Source organism: Protomyctophum parallelum (assembly GCF_964188405.1).
Source record: "Protomyctophum parallelum genome assembly, chromosome: 9".
Classification (NCBI taxonomy): Eukaryota; Metazoa; Chordata; class Actinopteri; order Myctophiformes; family Myctophidae; genus Protomyctophum; species Protomyctophum parallelum.
Window position 1 is genome coordinate 45,246,819 of NC_139706.1, and position 15,390 is coordinate 45,262,208.

At 43.4% G+C, this 15,390-nt stretch overlaps 1 protein-coding gene across 1 annotated transcript in view; it reads left to right on the forward strand.

Annotated features, from left to right (window-relative positions):
* Nucleotides 1-14,976, forward strand: part of mettl16 (methyltransferase 16, N6-methyladenosine) — a 48,308-nt gene extending 33,332 nt beyond the window's left edge. Inside the window, exons 8-11 of the mRNA XM_083773689.1 lie at nt 565-654; nt 11,305-11,478; nt 12,295-12,606; nt 13,653-14,976. Of these exons, the coding sequence (XP_083629815.1) occupies nt 565-654; nt 11,305-11,478; nt 12,295-12,606; nt 13,653-14,030 (954 nt within the window). The 3' untranslated portion in view covers nt 14,031-14,976. The remainder of the gene's footprint in view (nt 1-564; nt 655-11,304; nt 11,479-12,294; nt 12,607-13,652) is intronic.
* The last annotated feature ends 414 nt before the right edge of the window (nt 14,977-15,390 follow it).

Genomic DNA, 15,390 nt, shown 5'->3' on the forward strand with positions numbered 1-15,390 from the left:
GTTTGACTGGGTCTTACCTGTACCTATGATGTCTCTGTCTGCTCAGGTTCCAAAGGTGACCCACACAGAGTTCTGTTTGACTGGGTCTTACCTGTACCTATGATGTCTCTGTCTGCTCAGGTTCCAAAGGTGACCCACACAGAGTTCTGTTTGACTGGGTCTTACCTGTACCTATGATGTCTCTGTCTGCTCAGGTTCCAAAGGTGACCCACACAGAGTTCTGTTTGACTGGGTCTTACCTGTACCTATGATGTCTCTGTCTGCTCAGGTTCCAAAGGTGACCCACACAGAGTTCTGTTTGACTGGGTCTTACCTGTACCTATGATGTCTCTGTCTGCTCAGGTTCCAAAGGTGACCCACACAGAGTTCTGTTTGACTGGGTCTTACCTGTACCTATGATGTCTCTGTCTGCTCAGGTTCCAAAGGTGACCCACACAGAGTTCTGTTTGACTGGGTCTCACCTGTACCTGTGATGTCTCTGTCTGCTCAGGTTCCAAAGGTGACCCACACAGAGTTCTGTTTGACTGGGTCTTACCTGTACCTATGATGTCTCTGTCTGCTCAGGTTCCAAAGGTGACCCACACAGAGTTCTACCAGGGCCGCACCATGCGCTGGGCGCTCGCCTGGAGCTTCTGCGACGACGTCGTCGTACCGGTAAGCACTAAGCAGTGGTATTGAAAATGTACTTGAAGTACCATGTATAAAATAAAATATATATTTTTGAAAATGTATAAGCTCACATTGTGATCGGCTATTTTCAAATGGCCGAAATGTGTATAGAGCTGAAATGGTTAATGTATGTTTTGTAATAATAATCTAAAAGTAACTAGGAACTAAAGTGGTCAAATAATTGTAGTGGAGTACAATATTTGCCTCTGAGGTGTAGTGGAGTGTAAGTAAAAGTACTGAAAATTGGAAATACAACATCACTTTTGACACTTTTACTGTCATCTCGGGGATAAAATAAATCATCTCACAAGTTGAGAACCGCTCACTGCTGTAGACTAAGGCCCCAGGACCTAGGGGCCCTGGTGGTCAAATCTGGTATTGCAAAACTTCTGCATTTAAAACGATACTCATTGGGTATTAATTTACGGAATAATAAAAAGAAAATACAATACGTTTCTTCCCGACAGAAACGTCATACTCCTCATCTCCAGGCCATTCCATTAGACACACTCCACAGCCACTGGGAAAATCGTCATGAAGAAACAACTCTGTGTCCGATCCGATCCCAATTCCCAATACCACAATCTCTGTGTTAGGGCCTATATTCCTATAAGGGCATATCTGGCAGTGTTCCGATACTGGTATCGGTATCGGGACAGCTCTATTTTTTATACAACCCACAGTGTTTAAACTGTTTAAAATGTTTGGAAAGTAGACAGTCTACATACATGCTCACCGCTTGGTTGTTGAAGATGGAGGATGTCACCCTTTGTGGGATTTCTCAGGTCTCTGTAAGTGTTGCCTTTCAACATGAGAGCAGTTGAGCAGAAACATTGGCCTACATTTCTTTGCTGCTTCTCCCACCACCCCTCCATTCTCTAGGCCTGCAGCATCACACACCACTGGACTGGGGGAGAGAGTGTGTGTGTGTGTGTGTGTGTGTGTGTGTGTGTGTGTGTGTGTGTGTGTGTGTGTGTGTGTGTGTGTGTGTGTGTGTGTGTGTGTGTGTGTGTGTGTGTGTGTGTGTGTGTGTGTGTGTGTGTGTGTGTGTGTGTGTGTGTGTGTGTGTGTGTGTGTGTGTGTGTGTCACGAGTATAGTAATGTGTGTGTGTGTGCATTCAAGAGAGACTGTGCTATTCTATGCATGACCGAATGCCTAATTCTGCCTCCGTATGTGTACATATGGATGTTTAATGTTGTGTGTGGCAGCATTCTTGAATATTATATATAGTATATGTGACATACATTCATATGTGGCCTACTTAACCACTTTAACCCCCTGTATGTCATTCTAGGTGAGAATGTATAGAAATGTTAAGAAAAAAGACGATCTACACGCCCGCATCCCAATTTTGTCGTTCTCAAACATTATAATGTCAAGGACCCCCAAGATTAAATGTAATTGGCCGTCGACCCCCATCTGAAAATATGTTCCAGGGACCGTGGTTGGCTCTGAAAGAATATATATTCAAAGATTTGCACTACATTTTCACGATTTTTGAGTGGTGCAACCACTCCTACAACCAGCAATGTCCGTGTCCGCTCGCCTATGTGTGTCTGTGACGTTAATGAGCACGAGAATGAGTACCAATAGGGGCAGCCAGAAACAGAGAGAGTGCTGCAGTTGCCTGCTGATGAGAGAGAGAGAAGGGGGGGGGGGGGGGGGGAGTTGCAACACTCAGTTCACACGGGTGTGATATTTAAAAAATAGCAGACCTACAAGCTCGTAGCGCGGCACTCGGTCCCGCTATGAGCTTGTAGATCTGCTATTTTTCAGTAGCTAAAGTATAACATAATGCCTAAAACACCAAAAGGGGTTCCTGCCCAAAATGGGTTAAGTTATACTATGTCTATACGAATTTAGCAGATCGCAAGTCACTAGGTTAAATGGTTTCTTGGGTTTGACATCAGCCCAGAGCTCGCTCAGTGAGAGAGGGAGGTCGTATTTATGTGACATCGGACCAGAGTTTGATCAGCGAGAGGTTGAGAATCAGTGAGAAACAGATGGACCAAAACGGAGGTGAAAAGAGAAAGAACTAAGAGGAATCCTGACACAAAGGGAAAGGATGGAGACAAAGGATTGTGAGATTAGGACATAAAGATGTTTGGACTCCACTACAGCCTCCAGGCTCCAGGGCTATGTTGAGTCAGGACATCATAGGAATAAAGGCCTAAAATAGGGAGGGCTTTAAGGAGAATTCCATGCTAGAAGGCTTTCTTACCTTTCTTACCTGTCTTTGTAGTTGTTACGTCCCCGCCAAAGAGGTCCAGGTGTTTTTTTGTGCAACAGCTCCTTATTAGCTATTTCCCTACCATAAGCCCTCAATGAATTGCATTAAATTGAATGGAGCTATGGGGTGTTGTGCTAATTCGCTTATTTCCATCGAAATAAGTAGTAAACTGTGCCGCTTGGGATATTATTTACATTATGAAGAGAGGATATATACAAAGAAAATATACTTTTGAGCGATGGAAATAAGCGAATTAGCACAATAGCCCCATTCAATTCCCATTCAATTCAATGCAATTCATTTAGGGCTTATGGTAAGGGAAATAGCCAATAAAAAGCTTTTGCACAAAAAAACACCTGGACCTCTTTGGTGGGGACGTAACAATTACAAATAAAGAAGAAAGCCTTCTAGCATGGAATTCTCCTTTAAGTGATTAAACACATGTTTGTCTTGTGTTCTTTGCATCTGTGGCTTGTCTGTTTAAGTGAGCATGATGTGCGTGGCTTCATGCATTCATGTGCGTGTGTGTGTGTGTGTGTGTGTGTGTGTGTGTGTGTGTGTGTGTGTGTGTGTGTGTGTGTGTGTGTGTGTGTGTGTGTGTGTGTGTGTGTGTGTGTGTGTGTGTGTGTGTGTGTGTGTGTGTGTGTGTGTGTGTGTGTGTGTGTGTGCATCATATGAATAATGGAGGAACATGGTGCAGAATGGTCTGATCCAGAGGAGAGGGGGACCCAAAGTGTGAAACACAAATCCACACTATTTTAGTATTTGAGCTCCTTCCTTTATTCTATTTGTCTGTGCATGTGTAACCTCGTTGTACGTGTTAAGTTATACTATGTCTATACGATAGTGTCGCATAACGAAAATAGCGCCAGGCATTGTGAGCTTATCTGTATGCAGTGCTGTGACATAACGCAGCATATATTTGGCATTAGGGTTGATGTACTATCGATTATTTTCCAGTACCATGTGTTTAAAGGTCTGGTGGTGACATAAAAAAAGGTTTTTGTAATGGTTCTTTTTCTTTGTTTTTTCTTTTAGCTTTTCTGAGCTCAATTGACCCAAAAACATGAACTTTTTAACATTTCATTTCTGCTTTCTGGCTCAAACAAAAGTGCTCTGATTAGCCTGTTGACTGTGACATAAGAGTCCACAAATCCCATATATGACATAACAATTTGGCAGCAGATGTCACTGTTGAGTCCTGTTTTCATTGCAGCTCAAAAGGCTTCAGAACACACAGAGAAAACCCCAGACCACAGAAAATCCACTGAATGTTCAAAGTTCAGGTTGTGGGTGTAATTGAGGTCATAATACCTAAAAGAAAAAAGAAAAATTATTGTCATGAAAGCTTTAAACTTATACTATTGCATTTATCGATGTTATACAGAGCTCCGAAGCTATTAAAAAAAAAAAATGTCACTCCCCATCTCTCTCCCCCTTTCCTGTCTGACTACTGTTCCCTTATCAATAAAAAGCCCCAAAACAAATCTAAAAAAAAAGGTTTGGGTTTGGGGGAGGCAAGCTGGAAGGGTAGGGTGATATTGGTCATTGCATGTACTCCTTCCAGCTGGGGCGGCACCTGTCAGCAGGGAGGATTGGCTGAGTCGTACGACTCGTACCCCAGAGCCATCTAATAGAAGAGTTTTAGCGATATTGAACAGAGTTTGCGTAACTCTGTCTTACTCTATGGCTCTGGCGTACCCCACCTTGAGAACTATAGTAGACAATCAGAACCTCATAATTCCCAGGACGTCTGGAGGCACATCTTGGGCACAAATTGGTTTAATTTGTCATATCAGAATATGGCATATATAAAATTAAAAATTAAAAGTAAGTTTCTACCTTGTTTAGTCAACAATACGTTTTTATATTTTTCCAGCATAGTGAGCTGGACATTTCTTTAACCTATTCTGACCGGGCACCCATTTTGGTGTCAGCATCATGTTATGCTTTAGCTATTTAAAAATAGCAGATCTACAAGCTCATATCGCGCCACCGAGTGGCGCGATACGAGCTTGTAGGTCTGCTATTTTTGAAAAAAATCGAAGAACGACTGACATTTCTAGAATCTGATCTCAGGTCAGAATGGGTTCATCAGACCTGTGTGTGTCCAGTGGAAACCTCGTATTAATCTGATCTCAGGTCAGAATGGGTTAATCAGACCAGTGTGTTGTCCAGTGGAAACCTGGTATGAATCTGATCTCAGGTCAGAATGGGTTAAATAAGCACATTTTCTGAAATTCTGCCTAGTCTATGGTGTTTGTAGGTCAGTCGGCCACATTGTCGTCAATGTCACTGTATACTACGGTACATCACCACTGCAGACCCCATGCTGTGCTGTTCCGCTCATTGGAGCCTGTATACCCATCATGTCCCAGCAGAAAAGCAGCTATTATTATGGAACATGGTTAGATGAGGATGTTTTCCGCCATCATTCACAGCATGACGCTAGTAACCAGCGGTCAGAAGTGAATACTGAACATACAACCATCTCCAATGTCACTGTCACGGCATAGCAGGGCAGGGACTGACGCATGGGAGCTCAAATGGAGTGTAATAGAGCCATCTTGTGGTGTCGTAGTGAAGGTGCAGCTTCTTACACTGCTTCTGTCTGTGGATGACTTGTCCTTCTCTCAATGACTACTTGTCTTGTCCAGGAAATATGCTGACGCCACATTTCACTGCCAGTCCTTATTCCAAGGGGCAAACTTAAAGGAATACTACCCCTCAAAAAAACATTACCATGGCCACAGTGGCTCAGCGGGTAGAGTGGCAGCTTGTAGGATGACCAAATGTCCCCCTTAGCGTGGGACAGTGTTCAAATGTCCTAATAGTTGCCTTTCTGTTCTCTTATTGTCTCTTTTCCTGCAAGATGTGTTTTAAGCCTGTTAACCCATTCTGACCTGAGATCAGATTCATACGAGGTTTCCGCCGGACACACACTGGTCTGATGAACCCATTCTGACCTGAGATCAGATTCTAGAAATGTCAGTCGTTCTTCGATTTTTCAAAAAATAGCAGACCTACAAGCTCGTATCGCGCCACTCGGTGGCGCGATATGAGCTTGTAGATCTGCTCTTTTTCAATAGCTAAAGCATAACATGATGCTGACACCAAAATGGGTGCCCGGTCAGAATGGGTTAAGATAACATGAGAAATATCCTATGGCCATATTTTACCAAAATATGGCCAAAGACATTGGTTTAATAACAAAATGTCAGGCAATATTAGGCCTATGGTCCAATATGACATCAAGGCATTTAATAGCACCTTATAAGTTGCTATAACCTCGTCCTGTCCCACTTGTTCCTTGAGTTCTCAACGGGCTTGAAAATGTAGGCCCGACCCTAACTGGGCCCTAATTGGTCCGGTCTGAGGCCCAGCCCGGCCCGACTAATTAGCGTACATTTTAGGCCCTAATACGTCAGATTGGGTCGGGTAGGGTCCGGTTTGGGCAGAATTTGAGAACTCATCACAGAGTAAAAGTGAAACCCCAGTCAGCACCATATTCATAATAGATTATCATTATTATACAAAAAAAACTATATATATATATATATATTCTTTTTTTTTTTCATGGAGCCCAAGGCCCGAACTACTGATTAGCATACCTTTTAGGGTAGAATTTGAGAACTCTACTTGTCCCACACAAGCGATTCTTCTGTCCCTAAAATCCAGTTTGGATCTGGTCACCCTATTCACAATTCGATCCCGGGCTCCTCCCGATGAGCAGGTTGGTGCCTTGCATGGTTTCCTCCACCATCGGTGTGTGGATATGTGTGTGAATGGTAAATGCAATGCACATTGTAAAGTGCCTTGGATAAAGGCTCTATATAAATGCATAATATACCAATTATCACAACTTTTGTTTGAAAAAGTTGAACTATGTCATTAATAGACCTTAGAGTTGTGTAGAACTAATAACAAAAAAGTCCCCCCCTTCTGTTTAGCCTAGAGCGTGAGGTCTAAAACTTGAGATCATGTGATCAGTGACATCACAAAGATGTACTTTTTTTGCTTGCAGAGTACATCTTTGTCATCTTTGTGATTTCAGCAGCTGTCACAGATTCCCCTAGGCCCTAGGACCTAGGTCAATTGAATTTCATTCTTTGTGAGATGCGTTACTAGACACTTTACAAACATTGGTGATGAAATGTCTTGGTTGGTACTAATCTTTTTAGGATTGGAATTTTTCTGATAATATTCCCTGACTATAATAGGTCGCTGCTTATTGGAAAATGGAAATGGGAATTTAAACATGTTTTAAAGTTGTTTTAAAAAAATAGTTCACACTCATTCGTCAAAAGACCTTTTGATCTCCTCCCACTGAGAAAATTGTTATCATTTGCTCTATCCACTTTTTGGCCTTTTTTGGGCCACGTGAAAGAATAACCACTCCCCTTGAAATCACATTTCCATTCATGCGAATTGAGTCTGGACTCCAGTTACTGGACTACAGCGTTGACAGACAATTGGCTGAGCATGGAATGTGATGTATGAAATGTGAATGCCATGTATGCTGATAAGAGCACCCCTCACTTCACATTTTTGAGTGGTGCAACCACTCCAAGGAACAGCAATGTCCGTGTTCACCTATGTGTTGGTTCACGTTAATGAGCACCAGTATGAGTACCAGTAGGGGCACTGTTGTGCCAGAAACAGAGAGAGAGAGAGACTGCACTGTTGCCTGCTAATGATAGAGTGAGAGAGGAGGGGGGGGAGAGAGAGAGGGGAGTTGCACCACTCAGTTCACACGGGTGTGATTTTATTTATTATTTCAGCCATTGCTCATGGTGTATACTGTATATTGTGTATAGCTTTATTCTTTTTGCGCTTGCAGCTATATTTATTATTATTTTTGTGAACGGCTTAATTTTTCTCTGCTTTAGGGAGGTGTACGTAGTTCCAGACTCTACGTGCTGTACTTTAGGGAGGTGTAGTTCCAGACTCTACGTGCTGTACTTTAGGGACGTGTAGTTCCAGACTCTACGTGCTGTACTTTAGGGAGGTGTAGTTCCAGACTCTACGTGCTGTAGCTTTTGGAGATGGTGGAATAGTTGGTAGCCATAGAATGACATTTGGAAAGGTGGTCACTCTAAAGGCAGCATGTGGACTGACTCATCACATGATGACTCATCATTGATGAGATGACAGAGAAGCCATTGTGAACTTATCTCCTCTTCTCTCCTGCTCACTACCTCGATGCTTCTCAAACTTAGTTTTTAATTTCTTAATATATTTTTTATCCCACGATTTTGTAACCCATTTTTCACCCCTGTGTCAATCATCTAATGTGATCCTGGGCTCTACACACCCTCCGCCAACCTGGGGAGAGCAACGGACTAAACTCAGGCTTCCTTCATGCCTGAGTGTCCAAGTTGCTCCTTTACACCTGACAGGGGGGGAGTTTCCCTGGTTGGACGTAGCGCGTGGAAGGAACACGTTATTCCAACCAGTTCCTTTCCCCTCCATCAGGCGCCCCGGCTGGCCAGGGGGAGGCAGTTTAGAGACCAGGATTACTGCATGTTTTTTGTGAGGGTACCTACCCTAGGGGACACGGGGAGAACATGCAAACTCCACACAGAAAGGCCCTTTCGCCAACCCCGCCTTCGGGTATGGGCACTGATGACGCGGAGGAGGAAACACGCCGCCAGCACCCACAGCGCCCCGAGCGGGAATCGAACCCAGGACCTTCTAGTTTTTAATTTCAAGGAGGTCCACCAGTTTGGTATGCATTAGACCAGTGGTTGTCAAACGTTTTAGCTCGAGACCCAAAAGAGAAACGGTGCGTTGTTGTGAGCTTGTAAATACTACTACTTTATGTAAGTATATATAGGGCTTAAGCCTATAGGGTGGTGATAGGCGACTCACCGGCTCACCTAAACACATCTCTCTGTTTTTACTATAACCACTGTTTCGGTGGTCACCATATCACTTAAAACTGTAGTATGTATGAATAGGCCTTTAAGCATTTGGGTGATTAGAAGTCATGTGATTAGAAGTCATTAGTGTCTTGTTTGCACATGTGTGTGTTGTTGAAGTTGGGAATGCAAAGCATGGTTGTTGCATGGCCACATGTGTGTGCTATGCCATAGTGACAGCTTTGAAATTTTTAAGGAGAGCAAGTCATCTACTAATACAAAACTAATCCTACCAAAACATTGATGTGCTTCTCTAACTGTACCCTTATTAATAAATTACTGCAACTGAGGTGAGCATTACCAACTCCTTGTACACTGTGTCAAGTATTGTCTTTCACTGCCCTACCAGAAGGATGCAGCAGGTTCATCTACGCAGATGACCTAGCCATGACAACGCAGCAGCATACCTTCCCAGAAGTGGAGTCAACCCTGGAACAAGGACTGACAGACCAAACCCCGGGAAGAGACAAATCTACAGCTTCCACCTTAAAAAGGCCAAACGGGAGCTCAACGTAATCTGGGACGGAATAAGGCTTGAGAACCACCAGCACCCAGTCTACCTGGGAGTGACCTTAGACCGTACCCTCAGCTACAAAGAGCACATCCAGAAGACGAGAGCCAAGGTGTCCACCAGGAACAACCTCCTGCGCCAAACTAACCAACTCAAAGTGGGGAGCTCACCCAAGCACGCTGTGCACAACGGCACTAGCCCTGTGCTTTTCCACCGCTGAATATGCCTGCCCTGCATGGTATAAATCAAGTCACGCACGCAAACTAGACCCCATCCTCAACGAGACCTGCAGGATAATGACTGGGTGCATCAAAACAACCCCCATACCCTGCCTCTACGCCCTCTCTGGAATTGCCCCCCCCCCCCTGACATCCGCAGAGCAGTCACCGCCAAAGCCGAGCGCACAAAGCAGGCCCATGAAAACCGGCACTCACTGCACGAACACTCTGCCCCCCAAAACGGCTCAGGTCCAGAACCAGCTTCCTGGATACCACTGCAGAACTGGAGATCTGTCGCCAGGACCACGGAGTGGCACAACCAGTGGAACAGCATGGGTAGCCAGACAACCCAGTGGACAGAGAGAGGCATCACCCCAGAGGAATGTCTCGCGACTGGCCATGACCAACCTTGGGCCGTCTGGAAAACCTTGAACCGTCTGCGGGTCGGCGAAGGATGCTGCAAGGCATCCATGAAAAAATTGAATCTAACTTTTTCTGATGCATGTGTGTGTGTGGCGAACCACAAACAATGGACCACATCATGATATGTATCTCTGCTCCACAATGTACTGGAGATGACCTGGCCGACCTGCGCCAACCACTGGAAAGACTGCCCTCTATTGGCAGATTCTGGAACATCAAACTTGTGTGTGCACAACAGAAATGGTGGTATTATTAACAGGGGGCGTAAAAGATCTCATAGCGTTAGACAGCAGCACTTGCCCTATAGGGCCTTGACGACCTTGCAGGTTTATGCAAAGGTTAAAATGTGAAGGTTTTGTTAATGAAGACAGATGCCAGGTACATTTGTTGAACTGGCATCCTATCGTTTGTATAGTTTCAGTCATGTACAGATTATTTACCTATGATTACTATTTCTATGTATTTGATGTATTACGATACGTTTACCTTTCTCCCCGTGAATCGCTCTGGATTAAGAGCATCTGTTAAATGCTTAATTGTCCATTTTGAGGTATGCAGATCTTCCTGATAGAAGACGGCCATGTTGCTGCTTGTGAAAGTGGTTAACCACTTGAACCCCAGCATCCATAATTCTGTGAACATTAGCCATAAATAGCTGATCTATAAGCTCACTCGCCTGACCACAGATCAATCAATCGATTTGTATTCCACCTTGGCTCAGTGGAACTAACACAGTATTATACTTTAAGTTCTTTCACTTAAGTATATCACTTTTTAATATTAGTGTAATATATTATCATTGAAATCTTGGTGTTTTGATCATCATTTGGGGGCTCACTTCCAATATACTCATAGCCCACCAGTGGGCCCTGGGCCACAGTTTGAGAACCATTTGACCTCCCTAGAAGATCCGATGTGACAAGGCAGTTTTATTCAACAACATGGCAATTACACTGCTTTACACAGAACATCAAGCAAAGGAAACACAATTATACAATGACATCATGATGCATAAGAAGAAAAATACAAAAGAAGACAAAATAAAAACATGCACTTACAGTGCAGAAGAGAAAGAAAAGTAACTCAATCAAAGGCAGCAGCAAGAGTGGAAGTAGTTTTCTGAGAGTTTGTTCCAGATATGTGGTGTATAAAAACTAAAGGCTGCTTCCCCACGTTTATTTGTGGTTATAGGGACAGCACGCAGGCCATACCCAGGTGACCTGAGAGGTGTGGACGGTCCATGATATCGCACAAGATCTGATTGAATGACGGAGAGAATGACAGAGATGTGAACACTCTTTTTTTTTTTTTCTCTCCCTGTTTGGCCACAGTCTCCCCCCAGCAAGAGACGTAAGGTGGAGAAGTCCAGAAAACCTCTGTCCTTCACTATGCCCCAGGCCAGTCTAAAAGAGCTGCAGGCTAAAGCCTCCACTATAGGCTGTACCTCACTCTGCCCAGTGGACGCTGTCACCGCCCTGCTGGAGAAAACACTCACTGATCTGAGGGTAAGCATCCCATTTTAGAAGTTGCTCGCTAGAGGTGTAGCGTTTTAACTAATCGATTTAATCTATTATATTTTATTTTTTGGGGGGATTTAATCAAATTATCAGTTAATAATGTTCCCTAATTTAGTACGTTCAGTCCTCATTCTCCTTTCATTATCAATGGGAGTTTTTGTTTGTGTAGGACGAAGTTTGCGGACGGACACTAAAAGCTGGAAACAGATTACATACAAATCAAACTCCTGCACTCACGTAGGCTTGAACCAATCTATTGCAACCAATTCTTGTCCTTCAACTGTAATTCTCTATTTTTATGATGACATGCCCACTTTACAACATTCAAATGAAATTCTTCCCAATGTCACAGTATGTCCGTCCTGCCTGTCCTGTTTTCACTCCGAAATACGTCACGGAACGGAAGTTAGATTCCCTCAAAATGCCATTTCAGCAGATCTATTCATTCCCAATTTTTCGCCATAATCTGAAGACTCACCTCTTCAGACTCCACCTCAGCACGTAGCACTTTACCTAGATTTGACGACCATGCAGACTTACCCTGGCCATTATTTTGTTCTCATGTTTGTTTCTTAGCCTTGTTTTTGACCACAAGGTTACATTTAAATTTAGATAGCATGTTATTTAGACAGATGCTAGGTTCATTGTTTACCTGGTATCCTATAGTTTCAACGTACAGTTTATTATTTTGATGTACACTATCATGTACCTGTATTTTTACCTTGTTTATGAAATGTAAGTCGCTTTGGATGAGAGCATCTAAATGCAGTACATTGTAATGTATGTCTCTTTTCGTCCTGGCAGGTATTACACAAACGGCTGCCATGCATAGCCCAGCGGAGGAGTCTGTTCCTGACGGCCGTGGAGAACAACTGGATCCACGGACGTCAGAAGCGGCGAGAGCAGAAACGTCAGTTACGGGAGCTGCCCAGAGCGCCTCTGACAACAACTGTCTCTCAGACTGCCGCTGGCGTGGCCGGCCCCAGCTTTTCCCAAAACTCCCAGAATCAGCAACCCTCCTCTTTCGCACAGGAAGGCAATGTCCAACAGAGTTCCAATGGAACCTCCGGAACCACTTCAACCGAGCAAGAACCTCAGGATGTGGAAAAAACAGGGGTATGTAGAGCATAAACTTTCTCAGCTCGAGGCCCAAAAGAGAATCAGGCCTGGTGTCTCCCCCGGTCGGGACCCAAAATTATAAAAATACATTACGAATGAATTTCTTAAGCCCCATTTCAAGAGTAGCGAAAAAAGCCAATGTACAAGCTTGCAACACATTGCTTCACATTGTGAGCTTGTAGATGGATTAGATTTTTTTCTTTTTTGAATTTAGAACATTTATACAACATTCTGATATATATTAGGGGTGCACCGATGTATTGGCCCACAATCGGTAGGAGCCGATATTTGCCTTGTTAACTGACATCGGTGCATCGGTAAAAAACTTGACTTTCACCGATGGCAGTAGTCGATGTTCTGCTCTGCAGCCAAATCCGGAGATACACACGTGTACGGAGATGTATAGAGCGGCTGCATGTCGCTCAGTGGTATTCCTCCTCCCCCCTCCCCTCACAGGCTCACACACAGGCAGCGGCACCGTTTCAACTCAAGACGGACAATCTTTTTTTATTTTTCTTTAGTTTCCATTTTACCAAACTATAATCCACAAGTTAGTGACGGTGTGGGTGCTATAGTATACCCTTGCACAGCGTGAGGTAATTAACGCCAGCTGCAAACGATCAACGGTCTTTAATTAACGGATTATATATATGGCCCGTCGTGCAAAACAGTTGAGATCAAACTTGAGCTATACTTAGCCAATCTTCAACAGATTGTTATAATTCCAAATGGCCTATACTCCATGAAATTTATATTTTAAATTTTTCATGGGTGGATAAGGGCCGATTCATGCTCGTCAGAAATTTTCAGTAGCACCGAAGAGCCGACTTTAGGGCGGTACCCGCCCCCTCGAACCTCAAATGATGTCACATTGTAGGCTCTACAGAACCGAACCGACTTTTATTCGGCTCTAAAATAGGAGTATGAATCGGCCAAGAATTTCCACATCGGTGCACCCTAATATATATATACTGTGTATATATATATATATATATTCATAATACTTGAATCTTTTCTTATTTGTCCTTTCTTTTTTTTGGTAGAAAATCATGAATTTAGGACACAACGTATTGGACAACAGCATGGACACAGAGTCTCCCACCTCTACAGAACCTCCTCAGGCTCAGTCGGAGCCGGTTGTAGGAGGTCGGGAGGAGGAGGAGGAGGAGGAGAAGGAAGTACCAGCCAAAGCACAGGAAGCCAAGGGCACCACCTCGCAGGACGTAGTGCCAACCAAGCGTCCACAGAGCCCCGCTTCAGTGGAGCACTTCCTGTTTAAATGCGACCTGAATGTCATGCTGGAGGAGGACGCCGGCGTGGGGGTGGAGATCCACTGGGTGGAAGGACAGAGTAAAGACCTGATGAATCAGCTGTGCACGTATCTGAAGAACACTCTCCTGAAGATGGTGTCGAGGCCCTAAACCACGGTATGGACATGAGAAGAACAGTCTTTGACCAATGGTGTTAATGGAGGGCAGGTAGAATGTGACAAAATTCATTTTTAGAGCATAATTTTGGAAGACTACCAGTGCAGAGAATGTTTTGTTTTATTTGTTTTGTTTTTATGGTCTTCACAGTTAAAGAAGGTGTAATTGATTTTTTTTTTTGCATTTTTTTAGTTAATGCTCTATATTGTGATAGTAATCATTTCAGTTCAGTAAGACTAAGAGATCTCTTTAGTAAACAGTGAACATTTTCAGTTCAGGATACAAAGTCCAGGAAGGTGGAGTTGCAAGTTCCCTCGTTTGTATCGGAGGGAGCACCTCATTTTAAAACGTCTCTGTTCCTGTAGAAAGCTGTTGAGCACACCTGGGGTGCATGTCAATTCCAGGCGGCTCTCGCCACCTGTCTGTGAGTCTGGCAGATCATGAAGCAACTGGTGTCTGTTTTTTTCTTGTCAGTGATCTTATTTTAATGTTAATAAATAAGTAAACAGTTTTTCAGTGAATTCCTTTCTCATCTACCAGTCTAATCAGGTGAGAAATCATTTGTTATTTGTTTTACAGTGTTCCAGTTCCTTTTTGTTTTGTTTCATTCACAACTTCTAATTTCAGTTCTCTCGCCTTTTTGGTAAACATCCGTACCTCGATCTGAAACATGTTTTTCTGATTACTTACTCAACAGCTGGAGAGACGAGACGGGCGGCTGTTACTGAACGAACACTCTGAATATAGTATTTGACAGTATTTTAGCCAAACAAATATCTCACCCCCTTATATCACATCACGTCAGTTTGTCTGTAATTTACTGTATGAAAAGGAAAGTGCACTTTTCATCTCAACAGTGTTCATAATAATAATAGTGACTGTTTTCAAGGTAGCACTGAAGTTTGTATTCTCTCCGATCAAATTTGTAATAAAAAACAAAATGTAATAAATGTTTTTGTTACTCTTACTATATATTATGATAGCTTTCCGTATTCTCATTTATTTTATCCGTATTCTATCTTATCCATACTAGTAGTGGCATGGTGAAGTTCCCTGACTATCATGACATTTTAGATTGCATTCTTTAAATGGCCACAAGAGGACCTGTCCTACACCATGTGCCTTATTCCCATTTGTCATGAGCTGTGTTATGATGGTAAAGCACTTCCAATGACTTGTTTTACCAAGAGAATGTGTCAGCTAATAGTTGTACGGTCACAGGTAATCACAGAGTGGACCTAGATTGATTCGGTGCTAATGTTCTTTTCTTTCTTTTTTTTCAAGCTCAACATACAGGCCATAATGCAGGCTGTCCCTGCCTAGACCCCCACTGTGTTTCCTGTACCTAGAGAGT